The sequence below is a fragment of the Meriones unguiculatus genome, chromosome 6 (assembly GCF_030254825.1).
Source record: "Meriones unguiculatus strain TT.TT164.6M chromosome 6, Bangor_MerUng_6.1, whole genome shotgun sequence".
Lineage (NCBI taxonomy): Eukaryota > Metazoa > Chordata > Mammalia > Rodentia > Muridae > Meriones > Meriones unguiculatus.
In genome coordinates this window covers 127,924,729-127,948,261 of record NC_083354.1, presented here as the reverse complement: position 1 = coordinate 127,948,261, position 23,533 = coordinate 127,924,729, and the positions used below count along the sequence as shown (strand labels likewise).

At 39.6% G+C, this 23,533-nt stretch overlaps 1 protein-coding gene across 2 annotated transcripts in view; it reads left to right on the top strand.

The window, feature by feature from the left end:
- The window catches only part of Slc26a7 (solute carrier family 26 member 7), a 119,096-nt gene that overhangs the window by 50,860 nt on the left and 44,703 nt on the right, over positions 1 to 23,533 (top strand). For both annotated transcript variants that reach the window (XM_060386017.1, XM_060386016.1), the window contains exons 5-6: positions 6,949 to 7,113; positions 20,820 to 20,972. In XM_060386017.1, coding sequence (XP_060242000.1) covers positions 6,949 to 7,113; positions 20,820 to 20,972 — 318 coding nt within the window. The remainder of the gene's footprint in view (positions 1 to 6,948; positions 7,114 to 20,819; positions 20,973 to 23,533) is intronic.

The following is a 23,533-nucleotide window of genomic DNA, read 5'->3' as shown; positions in this document are numbered from 1 at the left end:
CATTTATATCAATGTGGACTCAAAGATATTTGTTTTATAATCCAATGCTATGCTTATTTTGCTCTAGCCTTGCACATTGGGAGATCTTTTGTTGGTTCCTGGCTCTTGGGCCCCGACATTTTATTATCTAATATTTCTCTACTTTCTACAATAAAAGTTGGTCTTTGTTTCTGATACCCTTCACTTATAAAAGGGGCCAGTTCTAGGCCCAGCCATTTTTTCTAAGGATCCCCGGTCCCGTTTGTTGGTGAAGGGAATTGGAAAGAAAGACCCAGGCATGAGTGGTTTTATTTCCTCTGACAGCAAGGAAACGTGTGTAAATGCCTGCGTAGGTAAATGCCTGTATATGTAAGCATGTGTTATCTATTCATATTTTAAAATAAGCTATACAACAGTTCATATTGGTATTTACAACTCTCACCTGTCACTGTGGTTAATCTTGTCTTGTTTGTAACCTCCTCTGAACATGGGCATCTGGTGCCTGAAGTCTTTCTTTTGCTGCTGTATTACGGCTCTTGTTTCAAAATGTTTTAAAAAGTCTTTCCCCCATTAAAGAAACTAAATTCCTACCAGCCATCACTTGACCATATATACAAAGGGTTTATTTCTTGTTCCTCTATTTAGTTCCACGAATCTGTATGTTTATTTTTCACCCCAGTGCCATACTCTTTGATCACTATAGGTTATTCTAAGCTTTTACATTAGGAAGTATTGATCTTTGCCTTTGCTCTTTTGCTAGATTGTTTTGGATACTCCATGTCAGTGATGATTTCTGCAGAATAATCTGTTTTAAATTTTCACACACCTTAAGTTTCTTCATTTTCTTTTAAAATTCTTTCATGAACTTTGTATCCAAGCCCGGTAGTACAACATTTCTCCTTCCCCAGCTCTCCCCGTTGTACATGAGCACTGAGGCTACATTTCTCCCAATGTTCCGGTTCCTCCCATTGTATATAACACTCATTGCGGCTACAGCCCTCTCCATTCTTCCTCTGCACCTCTCAGTGCACACAAGCTCGGTAACGACCCAATCCTTCCTCAATTTATTCACTGTACACTAGTGCAGTATCTGTACCATTCCTATCTCCCCAGCTCCTCCATGGTCTTCTTCCCAAGTTCATGGTGTTCCTTTAGTTACTGTTTGCACATATATATATACAAATGTGCACACACACATATGCACATACTTACTGAGTCCATTTAGTGTTGCTCACATATGCATGTATCCAGGGTCGGTCACTCAGAATTGGAATCCTATGCAGGGGCTTATCCCTAGAGCAAAATAATTTCCTATCTCTTAGCAGTCATTGCTTTCTTATAGCTTTTCATCAAGGGCTGGATCACATGGAATTTTCCCTGTTCACAGTGACATATCAACTGTTGTCGTTATTATGGTCTTGTTCAGGCAAAACCATATAGTTGATATATCATGGGTGCGTTTTGCTTCTGTCATGCCTAGGAGACATTGTGCAGGTATCCTGGGACTGTCTCTTATAATCTTACGTCCCCTCCAGTGATTTTTTTTTTCCTGAGCCTTAGGTATAGGAGTTGTGTTGCAGATATATAAGATGGATTTTGGCACTATACAGTCCTTACTAGCTGCATTTTGACCAGCTGTGGATCTCTGTAATATTCTCCACTGAGTACAGAAAGAAGCTTCTTTGGGAGCAGGGATGGGAGAATGGGTGCCTGTGGGTTTAGAGAAAAGTAATTAGAATATATTTAGAAATTATATTGGTTTAAGAAAATGGCAGTGGTAGGTTTTCTTCTCAAGTTTGTGACATCTCTACCTATGGATAGTTGATAGAACTACAGAACCAGGCATGAATCTCCTCCTGTATGTCAGACCTTATGTCCAATTTGACAGTTACTCCCAATATGAAAATGACAATGTCTCATTGGGGATTCTGAGATCAGTGGTTTTGGTATTGCATAGTGTCACAGATTGGCCATTTCAATAACATGTGGAATAGTTTCACCACCCTACAAAGGTTCTTCCTCATTCTTTATTTTCAAGTTGTTGGAAACCAAGATGCATTTACTGTATCTATAGTCTTACTTTTTCCAGAGTGTTGTGTAGAGGGAATCTTACATGCCGTTAACTTTTTTTTACAATATAAATTCAAGATTCCTTCATGTCTTTGATCATCACATTATAAACTGAAAATAGAATGAAGATTTTGATGTTGAGTTTTGCAAAGTGTATCTATACTCATCCACCTGATCTTTTTCTCTCTCTCATATCTGTTGTCCATACCACCCCTATGTAACACTTGCTTATCTTACTACTGTCATGAATAATTAGTTCTTTCCGCTAGCCTATATAAACTGTCCATCAAATACCACAAGGCTTATTAAATTTTTAGGTCTCACCTTCAAGCTTTTGAGACTTTACCTTCCAAACACTCCTGTATTTTTGTTTTGTGGTTCTAATTCATACTCCGTTTCCTAGTTTCCTAGCCTCTTCATTTCACCTTTCCTTCAATATTTTATTGAATATCAGTATTTTCCTTCAGTTATTTCACCTTTCATTTACTATGTTGAGGTGTGAGCTGGGTCTTAAACTTTATGATCTACAACGATGCTATGCCTATCTCTTAATGGGTGTTCCATAAATACTCATTGAATGGGCGAGTAAATGACTTGCCATAGTGAAAAGGCTACCGACCCAGCACAGCAAAGCCTCCTGAATGCATGCTGTACCACATGCACACAAACATATAGTCATTTGCTACTCAAAATTTAAAAAGTACCTGAAGGTCCCTTGGAAAGAATGGACTGAAATATGAAATACGTTTACTTTATATAGAACACATGGTTTTTATACAGACATGATCAAATAATGCCATGCTAGTGCATGCCAGTAATGCATATCAGAGGTTTTAAGCATTAGCCCAGAACGTCGGTATTGTTATGAACAGCTGCAGAATATTGCATGAAGTTTATGTTCCCATTAAAACATTTTGCTGTTGGGGGGAGTTGGTTACCCATAATCCAGTCATCATCAACCGTGTCCATAAAAGGATCTGATATGACTGTTTATTAAGTCATTTGCTTCAAAATCCTTAATGCATACCCTAAGTAAAATTTTTAGAGAATCCCCATTTTACATGTGTAAATTTGAAGATGAACGTGGGTCAGTTTGTGAGTTCCCTTTCCCAAGCTGTACTGTCCCAAGATATTGCTACATTCATATTATAGCTATCTGTGTCTGTGTACCAGATCTACTCCCAGTGAGTGACTGTTGCAGCTTTGATGATGGGAAAAGAGAGCTCCTTTAACTCTCTCCCTCCTCTGCTTCTCTTTTGCCTTTCCTTCCTCTGTTTCTTTCCCTCCTCCTCCTGCTCTTTCTCATATCTGCATTGTTCTGGGCTATAAAGAGTGTTGTGGACAGAATGTAAAAATATTTAAAGATGTGGTTGAAGTTTGAATATGTATCATAAGTAAAAGTAAATAATATGAAAATCCTTCCCCCAACCCCCATTTTTTTTTCAAGACAGGGTCTCTCTGTGTAGCCTTGGCTGCCCTTGAACTCACTCTGTAGACCAGGCTGACCTCGAACTCCTAAAGTTCTGCTTGCCTCTGCCTCTCAAGTGCCACCACCACTTGGCTTACAAGACCGTCTTGAAAAGGTAGGACTGTAAATCCACTAAGTACATCTAGGTCACCAACAACTTGAAGATAAGGCAAAGGGAAGACAGAAGAAAACACTGACTGCACGCGCTTGCAGTCCTGCTGAAGCCCAGTGGGCTGTGTCGGAGTGAAGGTCTTGGGGGATCAGTCGCCTTTCACTCAAGCGCTCTTGGTCCCAAGTGTTTGCCCCTTGCTGGCCGGAAATTTTAAAGGCGCAGATTGTGGGCACATGCTGTATGGCAACAGTTGAGGCCCTTGGTTCTGATTCCCGTGGTTTGGTAGTTTCCAGTATTGTTAGCATTTGAAGTGGTTGGACTCTTTTGACACCTGTAGTTCTCCCGGAAGCTTGTGGAAATGATGAAGTTGTTAGCAGAAAGAAGTTCTTGTTGTAGGTAGCTACAGTTAGTCAGCACTCGAGATTTCCCAGGCGCTGCAAATCATCAGCCCATCCGAAGAGACCTTGTAATTTAGGAAAGGGATCAAAAGCGGCTGAAATGATGATGCAGTCTGCAAAGCCTTCCAAGAGTTTTCCTCTCAAAACAACGATTAGCTCCTGCATCATGCAGGAGTAAACTTCCTGAGCTTCCACTCCTGCATAACGTTTTATTTTTGTGACTAGCTTCCAGAGTTGTAAAGATGGGAACTACGTGTATGGTTCATTTAGACAAAGTGAAGACCTAGCTCTGGTGTTCCTTGTATTCGAATAATATCTATGTTCATCACCTAAGAGAGTTAATAACATACAAGTGGGAATTCACGATCTCACTTACAGAGAGATGCTTGGGAATCCTTGGTTCAGTGTTTCTCTTGATTGTGTTTTCAGAATGAAATCAGCAGAGTATGTCGAGAGAGGCCACAAAGATCACTGTGTTCCTTGAGTACCCGTAAGCGTGGTTGCACTGGACTTTCCAGTAGGATCTTGTTTCTACATTCCAAACTAACAAAAGGCTTCGGGACCCAGTCACATTGGCAGAAGCTACGTGTCCTTCTTTTCCTGTTCTGGCAGTGGGAGTTTGCCTGCTCTCTCTATTAATGGCTGTCGTTCTTCTCTTATCACATATCGGATAAAAGGTGGCTGCTAAGCTGCAACAGTTCAAAGACAGCCCTTTCTGCGATCACATTCTTCAAGGTTTCCAGAGCTGGATAGTGTGCTGTGGCCATGCCTGCATCTTAAAAACTTATGCCTCGTTTCCTTCACAGAGGAGATATGCAAAATTCCTCATCACATCTTTCTGTCTCATCCATTCAGCACGATCTTCAGGCTTCAAAGTATTTTCATGTATCGCTTCATATGCACCTTACCACAGCTTTAGAGGTTGAATGGGGCAGACAGACATTCTTCTAATAATTTAGGGGTAATGATTCAGTTCAGAGAACTGCAGTCAGTTTTCTACAGCCACATATTTGGAATGTAGGAGAAAACAGGATCCCAAAGCAAAGCTTCTAGGTTCTGCCTAGGAAACTCCATTTTAATATGAGAGCATTATTGCTAGCAGCCAAATATGCATTGTGATGCTATCACAATATAGATGTCACATGTTTTGCAACTTATGTTCTGGTGGTACCAGATAACATTTTGAACCTCAAAGCCTCACTCTTAACCTCTTGATTGCAGGAAATCCCTTTGCTATTCTTCCTTCTTAATCTCATTTTCCAAAAGGAATTTTAAGACTTGACCTAGATACTATTATTAAAACATGGCCTTGTTTCTCTTTTCTGGAAGGGGTACTCACAAATAAAATCCAGTGTTACTTTCAGACTATTAAATGACACTTTTTACTGATCCTGACTTAGTTTACATACTCAAAGATATTCTTAAAGCTCTCTTGCTATGCCTCTGGCAAAAGATGGGATTGAAATGGTAAGAACCCATGTTTGTCTTATTATGACCTCATTTTGAGATGGGGGATGATGCTGACAGTCATAAGAATGTGTTTAAGGAAATGGTTTCTATAGTGATTTCTATAAACTCTTGCTTCTTTTTTAAAAAGTATTTTCTTTATTATTATTATTTATTACAATTTATTCACTTTATATCCCTGCTGTAGCCCCATCCCTCATCTCTTCTGATCCTACACTCCCTCATCCTGCCTCTCACTATGTCCCTCCCCTCGTCCACTGATTGGGGAGGTCCTCCTCCTCTACTATGTGACCATAGCCTATCAGGTCTCATCAGGACTAACTGGATCTTCTCTCTGTGGTCTAGTAAGATCACCTCACCAGGGGGAGGTAATCAAAGAGCAGGCAACCAAGTTCATGCCAGTGAGTGCCCTTGCTCCTCTTATTAGAGAACCCACATGAAGACTGAGCTGCCCATGAGCTACATCTGAGCAGGGTGTCTAGGTCCTCTCCATGCATGGTCCTTGGTTGATTCACCAGTCTCTGCAGGACTCCCTGAGCTCATGTTTTTAAAGACTGATCTCGATTCCCCATCTCTGTCCACATTCTCCACCAGCAGATAGATCCTTGTGTTTTCTCAGTAAATATTGGCCCTTTAGAACCGTTTCATGGGGCATCTTTTACTCCCATTTTTTTCAGAAGCTCAGGTAAAAAAAAAATCCTACCTCTCCTCAGTGCTTTTGAAGTTATACATTTAGTGGATATCAAGTAATAAATCATGATTTTTTTTTGCTATTTTAAAAATTATATAGATTAATGCAAGCCGGGTATGGCAGCACAAGCCTGTAATCCCAGCACTCAGGAAGACAGAGGCAAGAAGATCTCTGTGAGTTCAAGGCCAGCCTGGTCTATAAAGTGAGTCCAGGACAGTCAAGGCCACCTGAGAAACCCTGCCTCTGGAAAAAAAAAAATATATATATATATATACACACACATCCATGAAAATTTGATTTTTCTTCCACAGAGAGCCACACATTGATTCTAGTATATTTTTTTTCTTTCCTTTTAAAGGGAACCATTTCCTAGTTTTGCAGTGCAGTTAAACAACAGAACATTTTGTTACACTCTATCGTATTGTGAACTCCAGCAGACTGAATATGGAAGCTGGGTCTATGCTGATGCCTGGATCCCAGCAGCAGGATAAGAAACAGAAACAGAACGGTCAAAACATTCAGAAAGAAAATGATTGGCTTCATCTTAATGAAACCATGTATACTGTACCTGATAAACTTTAGAACGACTTAGAACCTTATAATATTTTCAAAAGCACACAAATACTGAGAACGTCAAATTTAAGAAGCCCATTTACGCCAGCTCAGTGCATAGCTATGAAACATAAATGTGTCCGCTATTGACCTGGTCAGGAACCTTGAGGATGTGACCTGAACGTGACACAACTCTCCTCTGTCTTTTTAGATGGTTATGTTTGTGCTGCAGCTGGGCAGTGCCACATTCCTGCTTACCGAGCCCGTGATCAGTGCCATGACCACAGGGGCTGCCACCCATGTCGTGACGTCACAAGTCAAGTATCTCTTGGGAATAAAAATGCCATATATATCTGGACCACTGGGATTCTTTTACGTGAGTTTTCTAAGTGTCTTTGTTTATGTAATTTGAGTTTTTATTTCACAAAATTTAGCCCAGCTTACTACAATACCAAGAGTTTCCTGTACCACAGAAAGTTTAAATTAAAAATGACTACTATGTTTTAAACATAATTAGAGAGTGAAACTAGTTTAATAAGTGCAATCTACTGCTTTTGGAAATCATTCCTTCTAATGAATAACTGACTGAGAGTTGGGTGTCTGGTGAGAAGAAATAGTAGGTAGTCTTGGGGGTCAGATCTGTTGCCAAGTTCTAATGAAATCCATCTACCGGGGCTTTTGATCCACTCTAACAACAACACACTCTATCACATTCTTTCAGAATTGTGAACTCCAGTAGGGATCAAAACAGAGGTGTGGTTAGTATTGGTGACTGGAACCCAGTAGCAGACAAGCAGCTATTAAAGGCCATCTGAATTTGGGAGGAGAATGACTGACCAGCTTCAGCATATTTCCATAATAGCATTCCATTGCTCTTGTTTTCTTGGGACTTGACCTAAAATCCATGACTGCTTAGGACTTTGCATTCACTGGAACTTTATAACGAAAACAACTATTCAAGTAATGAAATTCATGGCCAACAAACTTCATTTTAATTTTATGCATTGATGTTTGTTAACCAATATTAATGTTTTATAGCAAGAGTTGTGTCACCCTTAATCTTAAAGCTAATTACTAGCACTCAGATATATGGAAGTACAATAACTTACCAGATTCATTTCTGTTTTGGAGGTGGTTACTGGTGTGTCTCAATTTTCCATGCCCCAGTAGGAATTCACTTCATCTGCATATCATCTGCATTACTGATTTTTTCTTCCCTTCTCTCATGTGTATGTATGCTCTCATGTGTGTGTGGGCACATGTGTGTGGTGGCATTATGTGGAGGCTGAGGCTGATGTCAGTAGTTTTCCTCACGTGCTCTCGACCTTATTCATTAGGATGGGGTATCTCACGGAACCCAGGGTGAACGTGGCTAACTTAGATATCCAGTTTGTAATGAAACTCCATTCTCTGTCTTCTAAACACCAGAACCCCTTGCCTACCAGGCATTTACAAAATTTAGGGATCTGAATGTCAGTCCTATTTCCAGCCTTACTGATGGTTTATTTAGGACAGATTTCAAGTTTTAGAATTACCCTAACAAAATGATATAATATTTTTACCAAACTCCTTTCTAGAAATGTCAGCATATTGATATTTTACTCTAAGTTTATCATTGCCAAGTCTGGTTGTCACTGTTTTGAAAAATCACCAAATACCTGTGGAGTAGGATGGTAAGTCTGCGATTTTCAATGAGTGGTACAGCTGGAGACTGGGAAGATAGAAGAAGGAAAAATGTTGTAACTGTAATGTATACATGCAGTGTTGGAGACATGTGCTAGCACTAACGGGAAGAGAGTCTGCATCCTTCCTCCCTGAAGCTCAACTCTTAATATGTAAAATAGAAATGACCAAACACAAATAAACACAAACTGGAATGAATGTTATAAAATAAAAAAAAGATTTCCAGCTTGGCATTTGAGAAAAAAAAAATGGTATCAATTGTATTAGTGCTCTTTGCTCTGGTGGTAAACCAGTAATAAAGCCAGCAATTGGTGGCATGGTGCTGCGAGCTGGTTCTGAAGTTTTGTTGCTTAGGTAATATCTAGTTCAGTGATTCATTCATTGCAAGAAAGCTTGAAATCAAAACAAGAAAACTGGAACTGTGCCTGGAAGCAACATAATTCCATGCTCCAACTCAAACAAAAGCAGACCAAAGGAGCTGTAAGCCATTAGATCACTCGCTGAGAGTTAAGACCTTTGTTGACACCCAGTCTACAGGACAAAAAGAAATTGGAGAAGATTCTGCCTTGCCCTGCCTGGGAATGGCCTGTTAATCTGCACATGTAGAAAACACACACGGGTTAGAACTGGGCTCTGTTTGGTCATTTCCATGTACGTAGATGATCATAATTGTTTTCAGAAGCGTGCTAAACAAACAAGTCACACTGACTTGGGAATGACATTGTTGCCCTGCAGGTCTTACTGTGTGGACATGCCCACTGAAGCATTGTGTTTGGGATTCCCCTCTTGCTTTTTTTTCTTCTTTCTTTTCTTATCTCATGAGATGAACTGCAGGTTACTTTATCTTATCTGGATCAAACACTGTATCGCCTTTGAAGATCTTTTGTAAGATCTTCTACTGGAACTGACTCATGTTTAGATGTGCATTTAGACTGCAGATTTTAAGCTCACATTACTCAGCTACTGGAACATGCAATGCTTTGTTCCGATGGAGCTTCTCTTTAACATGTGACTCTTGCAGCCCGTGGCAGAGGACCCTATGTTCTTAGGCTGCTCAGAAATGAAGTTTCTTTGTTCTTGGTCAGCGTGGTAGCACCTCTGTGTCAAAAACTGCAGTGATTCAAAACAGGAATAAACAAACTAATAACCTGAGCACTGAGAGGCTTAGGCAAGAAAACAACGATAACAACAACAAAAAATAAACAACAACAACAACAAAAAAAACACATGAGTTTGAGGCCAGCCTAGAATGCATAGTGAGTTACTGGCTAGCTTCAGCTGCATAGTGAATCATCAGCCAACCCATAACGCCAAGTGTGACTCTGTCTAAGAAGAGAAAATGTGGTAAGTTGAGTACTAATTAGAAAATTAAGCCATTCACAGCGGATAATTTCGCTGGGCTAGTTGAAAATGACTTTTAGTTCAGTTCAGGTGAGAGAATCTATTGATCAGAATGTACATTTAGATGTACATTTGTCTGTGAACATTTAAGGTGTACCTGAAAGAGGGGCCTGTACATAGTGTTATAATACAGAGCAGGTGAAATCATTCAGGGCTTTGGCCATCCATCAGAGTACTTGTAGGAACGTCAGTGAAAATAGTTCGGGGGTTTTTGCTGACTACTTCCTTCTGAGTTTTCAGCACTCTTATAGTCTGTTTAAAAGCTGCTCAGGCTGTGGAGAGAAAAAGAACACACTGCTGATATACCTTGTCATATAAATTAATGTAGAGAATATTTTATAAGCTTGCATAATGAGCCTGTCACAAACCTTAATAGTCTGAGACACTGACTTTTTTATTTTTATTTATTGGTTTATTGTTTATTAAAATGTATTCTGTCTGTAGCCCCCTCCTTCCCCTCCTCCCAGTACTACCCTCCCTCCCTTTTCTCTCCCTATACCTCTCCCCTAGTCCACTGATAGGGGAGGTCTTCCTCCCCTACTATCTGACCCTAACATATCAGGTCTCATCAGGACTGGCTGCATCCTCTTCCTCTGTGTCCTGACAAGCCTAACTCTTCCCCCTGCCCCAGAGGGAGGTGATCAAAGAGCTGGCCACTGAGTCTATGTCAGAGACAGTTTCTGTTTCCCCTAGGGACCCACATAGAGACTGAGCTGCCTATGGTCTACATCTGAGCAGGGGGTCTAGGTCCTCTCCAGGCATGGTCCTTGTTTGGTGCATTGGTCTCTACAGGTCCCCTGGGCCCTGATTTTTTTTTTTTTTTTGGCTCTGTTGGTCTCCTTGTGGTGCCCCTGTTCCCTCCAGGTCTTTCTATCTCCCTCTTCCATAAGGTTTTCCTCACTCTGCCCAAAGTTTAGCTATGAGTCTCAGTCTCTGCTTCGCTATCCTGCTGGGTAGAGTCTTTCAGAGGCCCTCTGTGAAAGGCTCTTGTCCTGTTCCCTGTCTTCTCCCACTTCTGATGAGTTTAACTTTCACACCTTCTATATTAGCCTAGGTTCTACAAAGGAACAGGACTGATAGAATGAATATATATATATATATAAATACATAATATATATAACAAAATATATCATACATATGTAATGAATATATCATACAATATATACAAACGAAGGGGATTTAATATATTCACTTACAGGTTGCGGCCCAGCTAGTTCAACAACAGAGAGGCCAAGATTCTAATAGTTGTTGAATCCACGAGGCTGGATGTCTTAGCTGGTCTTCAGTCTACATTGTAATCTGAAAGCAGTAGGCTTTCACAGCAGTGAAGGAAGGTCTCAGCATCGGGATAGATGAACTTGACAGCCAGAGTGAGGGTAGGCAGGGGAAAAGGGAAAGATCCCTTCTTCCATGTCTTTTTGTGCAGGCTCGCACCAGCAGGTGTGGCTAGATGGGACAGGGCTCTTCTCACCGCAAATGACCCAATTAAGAGACTCCTTCACAAGTGTGTCCAGCCGCCTGGGTTTCAGTTGATTCCAGATGGATGTAGTCAGCTGACAATCCTGGTTATCCATCACACCTGATTAGTTTTTTAAAAGAAGTGATATAATTAGGTCTAATTTATCCACCTACTTCTCAGTTTTTCATGCCTAACTCTGCTTTTCTCTTTGTTCAAATTTTTGTCCACATTTATATACTTCTTAGGAAACTTTCTTGTAAAAATGTGGGGGTGTTTTTGTAGTGACTTTGAAGAACATTTTAATACATTCTTCATTTACTTGTAAAAAAAATTAGCTTTTGTTCTGAGTTAACTTTTAATTTTAGCGATTGTATTAGGATCAGGTAACTAATTAGCCTGTTTATTTTTTTCCGTAGAAATCACTACAAGGAGAAAGAATGATAGAATTCAAGAAACCCAGACTCAGATCTAGGTATAGCCAGGGACTAGAAAAATGATCTGGTGCCTTTTAACCCCAGCTTCCCATTTTGTTAACTGATGACAATAATATTATGAGGGGTTAAAAAAGAAAAAAAGACTACGACAGAGCTGTTCAATAAAGGCAAGCCAGTGTCCTCTTACTGGTAATGAATAGATATAAAAGCCTAGATTCTTCAAACTTCTGCTTAATAAATACTGATACTTTTCATCTTTAAAGGACTTTTAATTAGAGGCACAAGATAAAACAAGAAAATAAAGTCACACATGTCTTTCCAGTTTAAAAATCACAGTGATCTGAAAATTTATAAACTTTGAAAGTAAATATTTCTGCTTTTAGTAAAAGCTTATCATGAGACTTGAAGAAGTGCTATATTTTAAATTTTATTTACAATTTTCCATTGATTCAGCCCTCAAGCTCCACTTGAAATTATAACCTCACTTTAATAAATAATGTGCTATTCTTTAATATATTTAAGATAAGCAGAAATAGTCATGTCAGAAGGGTCACTCTGCCATGGGGTCCTGGTTCAAGAGTTAATGTCCTCTGTTCTCGTCATTCTGCAGAGTCAGGTATTGACTGAGGTGTTAGCTGGTTCACCAAACACATAACAGAAAACATTCATTCTTTAGAATGAAAAATACTTTCTAAAAACTGAGGGATGCTGAAGTATGTCTTTACTAGAAAGGGTGTTTTTCCCAAAGGGCATAATAAAAATGACAAAAATTCCTTATTCATATTTGCACATGTGGATTTCCTTGAGAAGGCGCCAGTGTTGAGCCTGTAGCAGCCTCTGAGAAATTTGGCAAAGCTCATTTCACTGGCCTGGCTTTATGTGAGCACTGCTCTAAACAGTTATGCACAGTTCCGTGCATTAAATTCAAGAGAGAAGGCAAACTTGGCCGTATTTCCAGTGAACCTACTTGGAAGTTTTTACTTCCAGCCTTTAGAAATGCAGACTTTCTGAAATGAAAAACAGTTTCATGTGTGTCTATACCCAAAGTGTGAGGACAACACTTCTCTGCTTTGCTGTACAAACTGCAAAAGCAAACCCCAGAAATGTTAATAAAGGGGAATCGAAACGTCAGAAGCAAACCAGAGCCAGCGAAACATTTTCTTTTATAGAGAATGAGATCACAACCAAGTGTGTACAAATGAAGTTTATATTTGGAGAACAAATCTACTTTGAAGACATAGGCCCTCTGGGACTCCAAATCCAACATACACTTTAGTGGCTTCGGCCCATTTTCTCTGCAGATATTATTGTGATACTTCTGTTGTGAACTGCACAAATGCCAACATACCATAAAAAAAAACGACAGGACAAGCTGAATAGGTGAGAAACAGCATGCTCATCTGAAGCATCGTTTAATCAGTGATGCAGGGGATAGAAAAACGCGAATATGGAGCAATTTCATGGACATTTACAACAAAAGCTACTTTCAAATTCTAAATCGGAGAGCAAATATTTTTGCAATTCAACCATCTTGGGCTAAGAGCCTTCTATCCCCCACAGTTTGCTGAAAAATGCACCGCCACAAAACCCAGTGCTCAAGTAATTCAAATTAAGCTTATTTTTCTAAACAAGGGATGGCTGCGTGCCATATGGGCCTTGGTATGCGTGGCTGAATGTTTGGTCCAAGAGATTTTGTGTGCTCATGTTGTCTCTAGCTGCTTGACATAACATGCTTCCCATTCTGTCTTGGTACTTCATTTATTCCTTGAAGAAAGAGCAAGTTGATTTAATCCTAGTATGAGGTACAGTTGTTGATCAGAAATTTAAATGCATCATGTAAAGATGTATAGAATGTTGCTTTTCTCTCCTTCTCTTCAGTGCTCTGTTTGTATTAATGAAAATGTAACCTGAGACTGATATTCAATATTTTTCTCTTTTCTTTTGGTATTTGTGTTCACTACTTTGGGGCATGGAATTATAAGAAGCTTATCAGGGCTGATCTTAAACTATTTAATAAGGTAATGGTATGCAGGCAAAATTGATAGGAGACATTCAAATCTGAGAAACTGGGAAACTTGCTTAAACATTAGTTTGTGAATGATGAAAGATGCCTTTGGAGATCTGTGAATTTACCAGGAGCTTGGATTCAAATATTATCTGGTTAAAGCAACTGTAAGGAAGGATCGTGTTGGGGCAACTGAAGGGCACATTGCTATAATTGTTGCCTTAAGTAAGAACGCGGCATTCTGGAAATGTTTCTATGACCTCCATATAGTGATAAAGAAAGTAGCATCCATCCTTGATGGAAAAACCACTAGAGTAGATTTATTCAACATTTTTTGTTGTTGTTGTTGACAGATCCATAAGCATTGAGGATATGGTTGACAAATACTTTCCATGCTGTCCATGAGGAGAGCTATGAGGTTGGGTGGAGACACATAGAGACTGATGAAAAAGAATGTCATGTAGTATTATTATAAAAAAAAACAAAAAAATAAAACAGGCCATTGTTTGAGTATGATAGAGTGGAGGACAAGAATTATATGTAAGGCAGTCACCATTCTCTTCTGAAAACATGACCTGCACAGAAAACACAGATCTGAGAGAGACCCACCATGGATACAAAGTTGACATGATGGAGGGGCAAGCAAACTAGCTCCTTTCTTAAACTCCTTTTAAGTGGAAGTCAGAAATTTTGTGATTCTTTTCCTCACTGCTGACATTTATCCCAAAGCTGTGCAGGCCTTTGCCAGCAATAGCAGTATTCGACTAGATGGATTCTTCAGGAAACTATTCAATGTGAGGCTTTGTAGCAATTATGTGATCAAAATGTTTTGATGATTTCTTCTTACTTCAAAAGACATTCTTCTTCCCAAAATGTAGGGAAATCCCTATTTTCAGACATTTATTTTTAAACAGATCCTACCAAATGCATTTTCTGTTTCAATGTTAGCACATCTAATGAGCATGTGTGAATGCTAGCATTCCCCCCACTCTGGAAACAGTCCGGCCTTGTGGTTGATGACTAACTCAAAATCATATATTTAAAATTAAGACCCATAGGCTGGCAGTTATTAGTTTGGACCCACTATTCAAATAGAGTGCTGAAATTTAGTAAAACTTTTTAGTTTTAGAGCTACTCTGCTGTTTCCATAGTGAAATGCAACCTTTTTCATGAGAGACCCTTAGTACAGACAAGGCACAGGCATAGTAAATGACACTAAACGGTTTATGTGTTTCATTTTGCATGGAAATATTTATTCAAGTGTTGTTTGTGGACCATTTGCAGGTAGTACAGAATTACTAATGAAAAGTTATCATCAATATTGTTCTTATACTTTAAAATACTTTAAGTAACTTTTTCTCCTATATGTTTTATTGTGGTAATCAGGGTGTGAGAGGAGGAGGTATTTTTGGGTAAGGAGTATTTCCAGTTAACTGAGTATTGAAAAAAACAGTCCATTATGTTTTTAACACCTGCTAATAGTTTCTAAGCATGTGAGAACTTCCTCTTTGTGTCATGAAGCTTTGTAAGTGGACACTCTGGAATTTTCTTTCTGCATGAGTGTGTTTCTATGCAGGATTTTAGAGCCTCAGTCATAAGTGTGCAATGAAGACAACAGAATGGGTGTGGCTTCAGGAAAACCTTTTGCTTTTTAGTTAACTAATACTATGAATTTTTTCTGCCTTCAATTTTCTTCATTCTTTTTATTTATTACAATTTATTCACTTTGTATCCCAGCTGTAGACTCCTCCATCATCCCCTCCCAATCTTGGCCTCCCTCCCTCTTCTTCTCCCATGCCCATCTAAGTCCACTGAGAGGGGAGGTCCTCTTCCCCTTCCATTTGACCCTAGCCTATCAGGTCTCATCAGGCTGCACTGTCTTCCTCTGTGGCCTGGTAAGGCTGCCCCCCCCCCCTCAGGGAAAGGTGATCAAAGAGCCAGCCACTGAGTTCATGTCAGGGACTGAGACAGTCCCTGTTCCCATTGCTAGAGAACACATTTGGATACTGAGCTGCCATGAGCTACATCTCTGCAGGGTTTCTAGGTTATCTCCATGCATGGTCCTTGGTTGGACTATCAGTCTCAGAAGAGACCACTGTGACCAGATATTTTGGTTCTGTTGCTCTCCTTGTGGAAATCCTGTCCCCCCAGGTCTTTCTAACTCCCCCTTTTTTTCATAAGATTCCCTGCACTCTGCCCAAAGTTTGGCTATGATTCTCAGCATCTGTTTTGATACCCTGCTGGGTAGAGTCTTTCAGAGGTCCTCTGTGGTAGGTTCCTGTCCTGTTTCCTATTTTCTCCCTCTTCCGATGTCCATCCCGTTTGCCTCTCTGAGTGAGGACTGATCCTCTTACCCAGGGTCCTCCTTCTTGCTTAGCTTCTTTAGGTGTACAGATTTTAGTGTTTATCCTACATTATATGTACCAGGATATCAGACACTAGGACTTACAGTAGGAAGAAATTTTTCGGGTGTTTAGGATGCCCAGAGCTCTTCTGAGGGATCATCTAGAAATGCCTGTGTTTGTTCTGACCTCCAGCTCTGCAGCATCCTTGTGTGCCACCCATATCCCATCAGCCGGTTGAGCTTGTACTCTTCTCTGGGTCCACATGGCAGTCATTAGGACTCCGCCCAGCCAGTTCTCCTACTGCGTTCTCCATGGTCTGCACTCTTGTTTTAATGAGTCTTTGCTCACCTCCCCCCATGTTCTTCTGGAGCATCTTGTAAGACATGCTCTGTTTGACGAGCTATCGTTTAATCCAGACAGACAATAAAGCCCCCGAGGGGGGATCTCATTCCTTACATTCTGGGGTGGTCATTTGTATTACTGCAAACATATGTTCTCAAAATGCACATTACATAAAAAATCTGGTATGGATTGGGAGCTTCATTGTCATGGCATACTTTTAATCTCATGGGGAAAGGCATAAAGAATAATGTAAGCACTTTAAGACATTTGGATGCTTGGCTCTTTTGGAAGAATAATCTCAACAATATTCTCAATTATCCTCAAACCACTCACTGGACAGAGACGCATATTTTGAAAGAATTTTTTGACTGTCTGCTTAGGCCATCCTTCTTAGACTATATAACACTGAGAAAAATCTATATTTCTGAAATTTTTAAAAAACGTGCTTAATTAATTCGAATTATATTTTTGTGCATGGGTGTTTTGCCTTTATGTGGATTTTGTGTACTATGCACCTGCAGTGCCTGCAGGGGCTAGAAGAGGGCATTGGAGCCCTTGAAACTGGAGTTACAGAATTCTAAGGGGCCCTTGTGGGTACTTGGAATAAAACGTGGGTCCTCTGGAAGAGCAATCAATGCTCTTACCCAAGGAGCCATCTCTCTTGCCTCCCTACACATGAAGAAACTGGGTCCATTTTTCTTATTTACCCATGACTCCAAGTCCAAGATAGAAATTCAGTTTTCATCCACAATGTCTAGTGACAGATAGGACAGTATTAGCTATACCTTACATAATGATGACAATGTAATGGTGAATTCTCTTCCAGGTAACGCTGAATTAATATAGTGGTGTGAACAGTAACAGGTAGTTACTGCCCTGTGTCCTCTGATGCATATCTAAATGTATCTGCTTACCCAGTGCACAATTTGCTTTATTATTATTATTATTGTTGTTGTTGTTTTACCTGTCAGTTTCAGTGCAATTTGGACTGCTCGATATTACCTCACTACGTTTTCACCCTGTGAAACCTCACTATATTTTATTTGTCAGAATTTTTAGAAAGTTAGTGATCATGCTCAACATGTACAATTTAGGCATGCCCCAGAAGGCTGAGGATAGCGTTAGGATACATGCACGCAAAATCAAATGAAAAAAATAAAGCAATAGTCAAATCGGTTCCTTAGTGTTAAATGTTTATATTGAGGGAAAGTTAGATTTTGGTTAGTTATTTTTGTCTCCTTCACACACAATTTAGAATTCCTTAAAATGTGCCCTATCTCTTTATATCAGTAGAGCTGCAGGTAAGCATATACCCAGAAGGCTAAATGATTGAACAAAATGTTTCTGGCACTTAGTTGAATGAAAACAACCTCTCAGCTTTATGCAGGGTTTTATTATTCTTTTCCTTGATTTTACTCTAAAATTCTATTTATCTGCCAACTGAATTAACATTGAAGCATCTAATATTAATGTGCTATTATTATATCATCTTTACAGTTACATATTGTTTGATGTTAGCATATTTTCATTTCTCTGTGTGTGTCTATATGTGTATGTGTGTTGGTAAGTACAGAGGCATTTGGAGGTCAGAGGTCAGTATCAGAGTGTATTTAACTGATCCCTGCCTTCTTTTTTTTTTTAAATTATTTTTTATTAGTTACAGTTTATTCACTTTGTATCCCAGCGGTAGCCCCTCCCTCATCCCCTTCCAATCCCTCCTTCCCTTCCTCATCTCCTCCCATGCCTCTCTCCAAGTCCACTGAGAGGGAAGGTCCTATTCCCCTTTCCTCTGATCCTAGCCTATCAGGTCTCAGCATTGTCTTGGATTGGCAGCATTGTCTTCCTCTGTGGCCTGGTAAGGCTTTTCCTTCCAAAGAGGAGGTGATCAAAGAGCCGGCCACTGATTTCATGTCAGAGACAGTCCCTGCTCCTATTACTAGGGAATGTACTTGGACACTGAGCTGACATGGGCTACATCTATGCAGGGGTTCTAGGTTGTCTCCATGCATGGTCCTTGGTTGGAGTATCAGTCTCAGAAAGACCCCTGTGGCCAGATTTATTGGTTCTGTTGCTCTCCTTGTGGAACTCCTGACCCCTCCAGGTCTTTCTATCTTCCCTGTCTTTTATAAGATTCCCTTCACTCTGCCCAAAATTTGGCTGCTGCTTTGATACCCTGCTGGGTAGAGTCTAAACAGAGAATTCTCTGTAGAGGAATATCGAACAGCAGAGAAACACTTAAAGAAATCCTCAATGTCCTTAGTCATCAGGGAAATGCAAATCAAAATGACCCTGAGATTTCACCTTACACCAATCAGAATGGCTAAGAAAAAAAACTCAGTGACAATACATGCTGGAGGGGATGTGGAGGAAGGGTAACCCTCCTCCATTTCTGCTGGGAATGTAAACTTGTACAACCACTTTGGAAATCAATCTGGTGCTTTCTCAGACAGTTAGAATAGTGCTACCTCAAGAACCAGCCATACCACCTCTAGGCATATATACCCAAAAGATGCCCCACCATTCAATAAGGACATCTGCTCAACCATGTTCATAGCAGCTTTATTCGTAATAGCCAGAATCTGGAAACAACAAGATGTCCCTCACCTGAGGAATGGATACAGAAATTGGGGTACATTTATATAGTGGAACACTAATCAGCAATTAAAAACAAGGAAATCATGAAATTTACAGGCAAATGGTGGGGACCAGACAAGATCATCCTGAGTGAGGTAGTCCAGAAGCAGAAAGACACATATGGTATAAACTCACTTATAAGTGGATATTAGACATATAATATAGGATAAACATACAAAATCTGTACACCTAAAGAAGCTAAGCAAGAAGGAGGACCCTGGGTGAGAGGATCAGTCCTCACTCAGGAAGGCAAACAGCTGGACATCAGGAGAGAAAGAAAACAGGGAACAGGACAGGAGCCTACCACAGAGGGCCTCTGAAAGACTACTGCCTTCTTTTTTCTTTTTCTTTTTTATTAATTTATTCACTTTACATCCTGATCACAGCCCCCCCCCATCTTTCTCTGGTCCCATCCTCCTTCCCTCTCCCCCTTATCTCAGTCTAGTCCCCTAGACCTCAGAAAGGTGGTGACCTCCTCCCTTACCAACTGACCCCTCACTCTGAAATCTCTTCAGGACTGCCTGAACCTTTTCCTCTGTGCTCTGGCAAGGCCACCTCACTAATTCAATGCAAATCAACATGTTAAATCTAGAAGATTACTGACACAAAACATCCAAGAAATCAAGGACACCATGAAAAGATGAATACTAACAATAATAGGAATAGAAGAAAGATAAGATTCCCAGCTCCAAGGACCAGAAAATATTTTGAACAAAATCATAGAAGAAAACTTTCCTAATTTAAAAAAAGAGATGCCTATAAGTATACAAGAGGCCCACAGAACACCAAATAGAACAGACCAGAAAAGAAAATCCTCCTATCTTATTTTCTGAGACAGGGTCTCTCTTTGAATCTGGATTTCAGACAAGTGTCCAGACTGGCTGCTCAGTATGCTACAGAGAACCTTGGGGTATAGGCACATGGCATTGCTTAAGCTTTTTGATGTAGTTCTGGGCTGTTGAACTCAGAAATATCAGAACCATCCCATTCTGGTTTGTGACCATACATTTTTAGAAGTCATGTACTTGTTTCATTGCAGTCTATGCTCTGAGTTGTAGAAATGTGACCTTAATGCACATTTCTACAGACTCCTTCCTCCATCTCTTCTCATCTATAGCCTGTTCAGTTTCTGTTTCCTGATTTGGGAAGGGCTATCCTCTTTGCTCACACATTCAGTCATATACTTCAGGTATCCAATGCATGTTGTGCTGTTTAATTTAATAGCAGCCCCTACACTGCATTGTGAAGTCTGTGAATACAGTTTCTAAATTGTCCACCATTGTGAACCTAGCACTGTCATGAGTATGTGGTGATGAGTGAATGCCGAGTACCCGAGAACATGGTGACACAGGACAATAAACCAAGTGTCTGATAGCAATTAAATACCAGCTTTAGTGTGTGTGTGTGTGTGTGTGTGTGTGTGTGTGTTCAGTCCTGTTAACTTTGAAAGAGTGGTGGAATTCAAAAGATGGAGGCTTTTTTTGCCCATTCACATGCCAAGGAGCCCAGGATTCATTCTCTTCACTCATGTCTTATGTCAGAAGTGACAGATCTTGAGTTTGATGAAAGTATCAAGACAAAGAAATTTTATGCATGAAAACACAGCTTTCTCCTTCTAACACTTACACTTCCCCCTATCTTTGCATCGTCCAGGCATTAGGAGGTTTTGTTTTGTTTTTGTTTTTTAAATAAAGCATCAGAGAGTTCACTTAGGGCCAGATTTGCATCCTGGTGTTCTGTACGCAGCCCTGATTTTGCTCCTTTTTTTCATCTCTGTAGATTTATGCATACGTTTTTGAAAACATTAAGTCTGTCCGGCTGGAAGCACTGCTCTTGTCCTTGCTGAGCATCGTCGTCCTTGTTCTTGTTAAAGAGCTGAATGAACAGTTTAAAAGAAAAATTAAAGTTGTTCTTCCTGTCGACTTAGTTTTGGTAAGTATGCAATCAACAGCTCTTAGCTGTTTTCTGGAGGGGGTATAATCTGCGGCTGCTCCCCGTATTGTCTGCAGTAACCCACAACCATTCCTGTGTCTTATTAATGAAAGACTAATTTGCGTGGATATACATTAATGTAAGAACAGGAAACATTTTGAGTCAATAATTTTTAAAAAGGAAGGACATATGTTTCCAATTTGTGCAGCATTTCTCATATGCTTTTAATTTTTTATAGAAATAAGAGAACATATCGCCTGAGATCTTATAAGAGACATGTCTGAGAGTGAGCCTTAAATGGTATTGAGTTTGATCTTATGCAAAATAATAAAATGTGATACCCTATATTATTGCCATGATACCTCTGTGACAAATGTAGAACTATTATCTGACAAACACTCATTAGTGATGGGAAGGTTTGTTGGTTTTTCTGTACCTGGATTAATTTTACCTCTCTAAGAAGATGCTCAAGGTTTCCATTGGCTAGGGCTGGTTCTTTCAAATATCTTTGTGACTGGAGAAATACATCCTACCTTGGTTCTAAAGACTGAAGTTTTAAGAGCCTTTCCCAGGAGCATTTACTAAAGTATCACATGGACACAACCACAGTTTGTCCTTAATGAGTTTAGCTTCTTAATGGTCTCTTCCTGAATTATTCATATATATTGTAAATGATTTCTTAATAACTTCATTGACTATTTTTTTTATGGTAAGATCCAAAATGTGCCATCTTACCTCAAAGTTCTGGAGGGATTAGGAAATATCTGTTGCAACTTGGAAAAGCTATATAAAAAGTTTCATAAAACCAATGTCTGGAAATAACCTTAGCACAAAGCCACTGGCATTTTCTGAAAAAACTGTGAGGATCATTCTTAAAATGGCAGGTATGGCATGGATTATCAAGACCCTGGGCAAAGAGACCAGTGCAAGCCCAAATATTTGAAAGGTATAGGACAAAATGTTAAAATTAAGCAGGTTTCCATATTTCTTTTGTTTTGTACATATTTTACCTTGACTAAGGTAGCTAAATGATGACCTTACAGACCAAATTAAGATGGAGAATTCTACTTTTGCGAGTCTGAGAGAATGTAGTGGTATGAGGACATTCATTCTATGCTTGCTCTTTCCCACCCCACTCCAGCTTCATCCTATTCATGAGGTATCTTATTTATATACAAGGATATCCTTGAACCACTGTCACGCTTTGGATATGCTCACAGGACCACCACAACTGACCCTTGGTCTTCCCTGGCTCACTCTGATAGGGAACAGCCTCTGCAACCATGCAGGGAATGATAGATACTTGGGTATCTGCAGCCTATGGAGAAACAAGAGTAGAATCTGAGTTGGGCACCACTGTTTTTTTTTTTTGTTTTTTTTTAATCTCTAAAACTTCCAATTTACAGGGGATGTGACAGTTGGAGGACGGGCAGATTAGAGCTCTCTTTAGCATCCTGGACGATCTCTTCTTGCCTATGTCTAAAAGCCGTGCTGGACTGTAAAACCTATACTATTAACAAAATACTAATGAGGAGCTGGTGAACTCAACACATAAGGAAATGAAATAATGTTAAAGAAACAAACAAGTGATCAGAGTGCCGTCTCAGTGACTGTTTTAGCAATGTAGAGAATACTGTTATGTCAAATTAATTTTTGTACAGTTTATTGTTGCATTTTCTTTTGTTAAATCTAAAATAATGTTTTGCTTTTTAAGCCCATTCAATGTTTTAGAAACTTTTGCAAGTTCAGTTAAATATCAACAAAAGACAAAGTTAGGAATAGAACTTCAAAAGCTGCTTTTTACTATTAAGCATTGATTGTTAGATGTTTTTTATTTGGTAGCATGATTTTGTTATGCTTTTACCCTGGTTATGCAAATGGGGAATTTGTACTTTAGGTATATGATTGAAGTATCCCTTCTACAAGATAAGTCATTTGAAGTTGCTTTCATTGTTTTGTTTATATTTGTCCTCAGAAGATTTTTCAAGTCTCATTTTAGGTGATAAAGCTAGTTTTTTTCTTTACTCCTGAAGTTATTATTATTGTAGTTCAATTTGGTAGTATTCTTTGTCATTAGTATTTAGGATCTCAAAGATAATTTTACCACAGCCCATCACACTGGGTCATGAAATTATACAGTAATAGGCCAGAAGAACTGACATAAGCTATGTTCATCTCTTCAGCATGTCTTCAATCAACCTAAAATTTTTAACTAAAAGGCTCAATCTATGTTCTCCAGAGAACAGAAATTCCCATGCTGTAAAGAAGGTACCTCAGGCCAGACAATCCAGAGATCCCATAGCAACTGAAAAGACATTAATAGATGAAAGACTAGGAAAATGGATGGAAAAGTCAGGTGGCATAGCCGGCATAGCACAGGCGGGCCTGGCTCTCATGTGTGTTTAATGATGATTGCGGGGCTGAAGAGAGCGCTCACCAGCTAAGTGCTTAAGCTGAGGAATAGGCTTCTGATGCCAAGAACGCTTATAAACCCAGTTGAGGCAGACTACCAGCAATTCCAGTGCTGGAAGATGGTAATAGAGGATCCCTGGGACAAATTG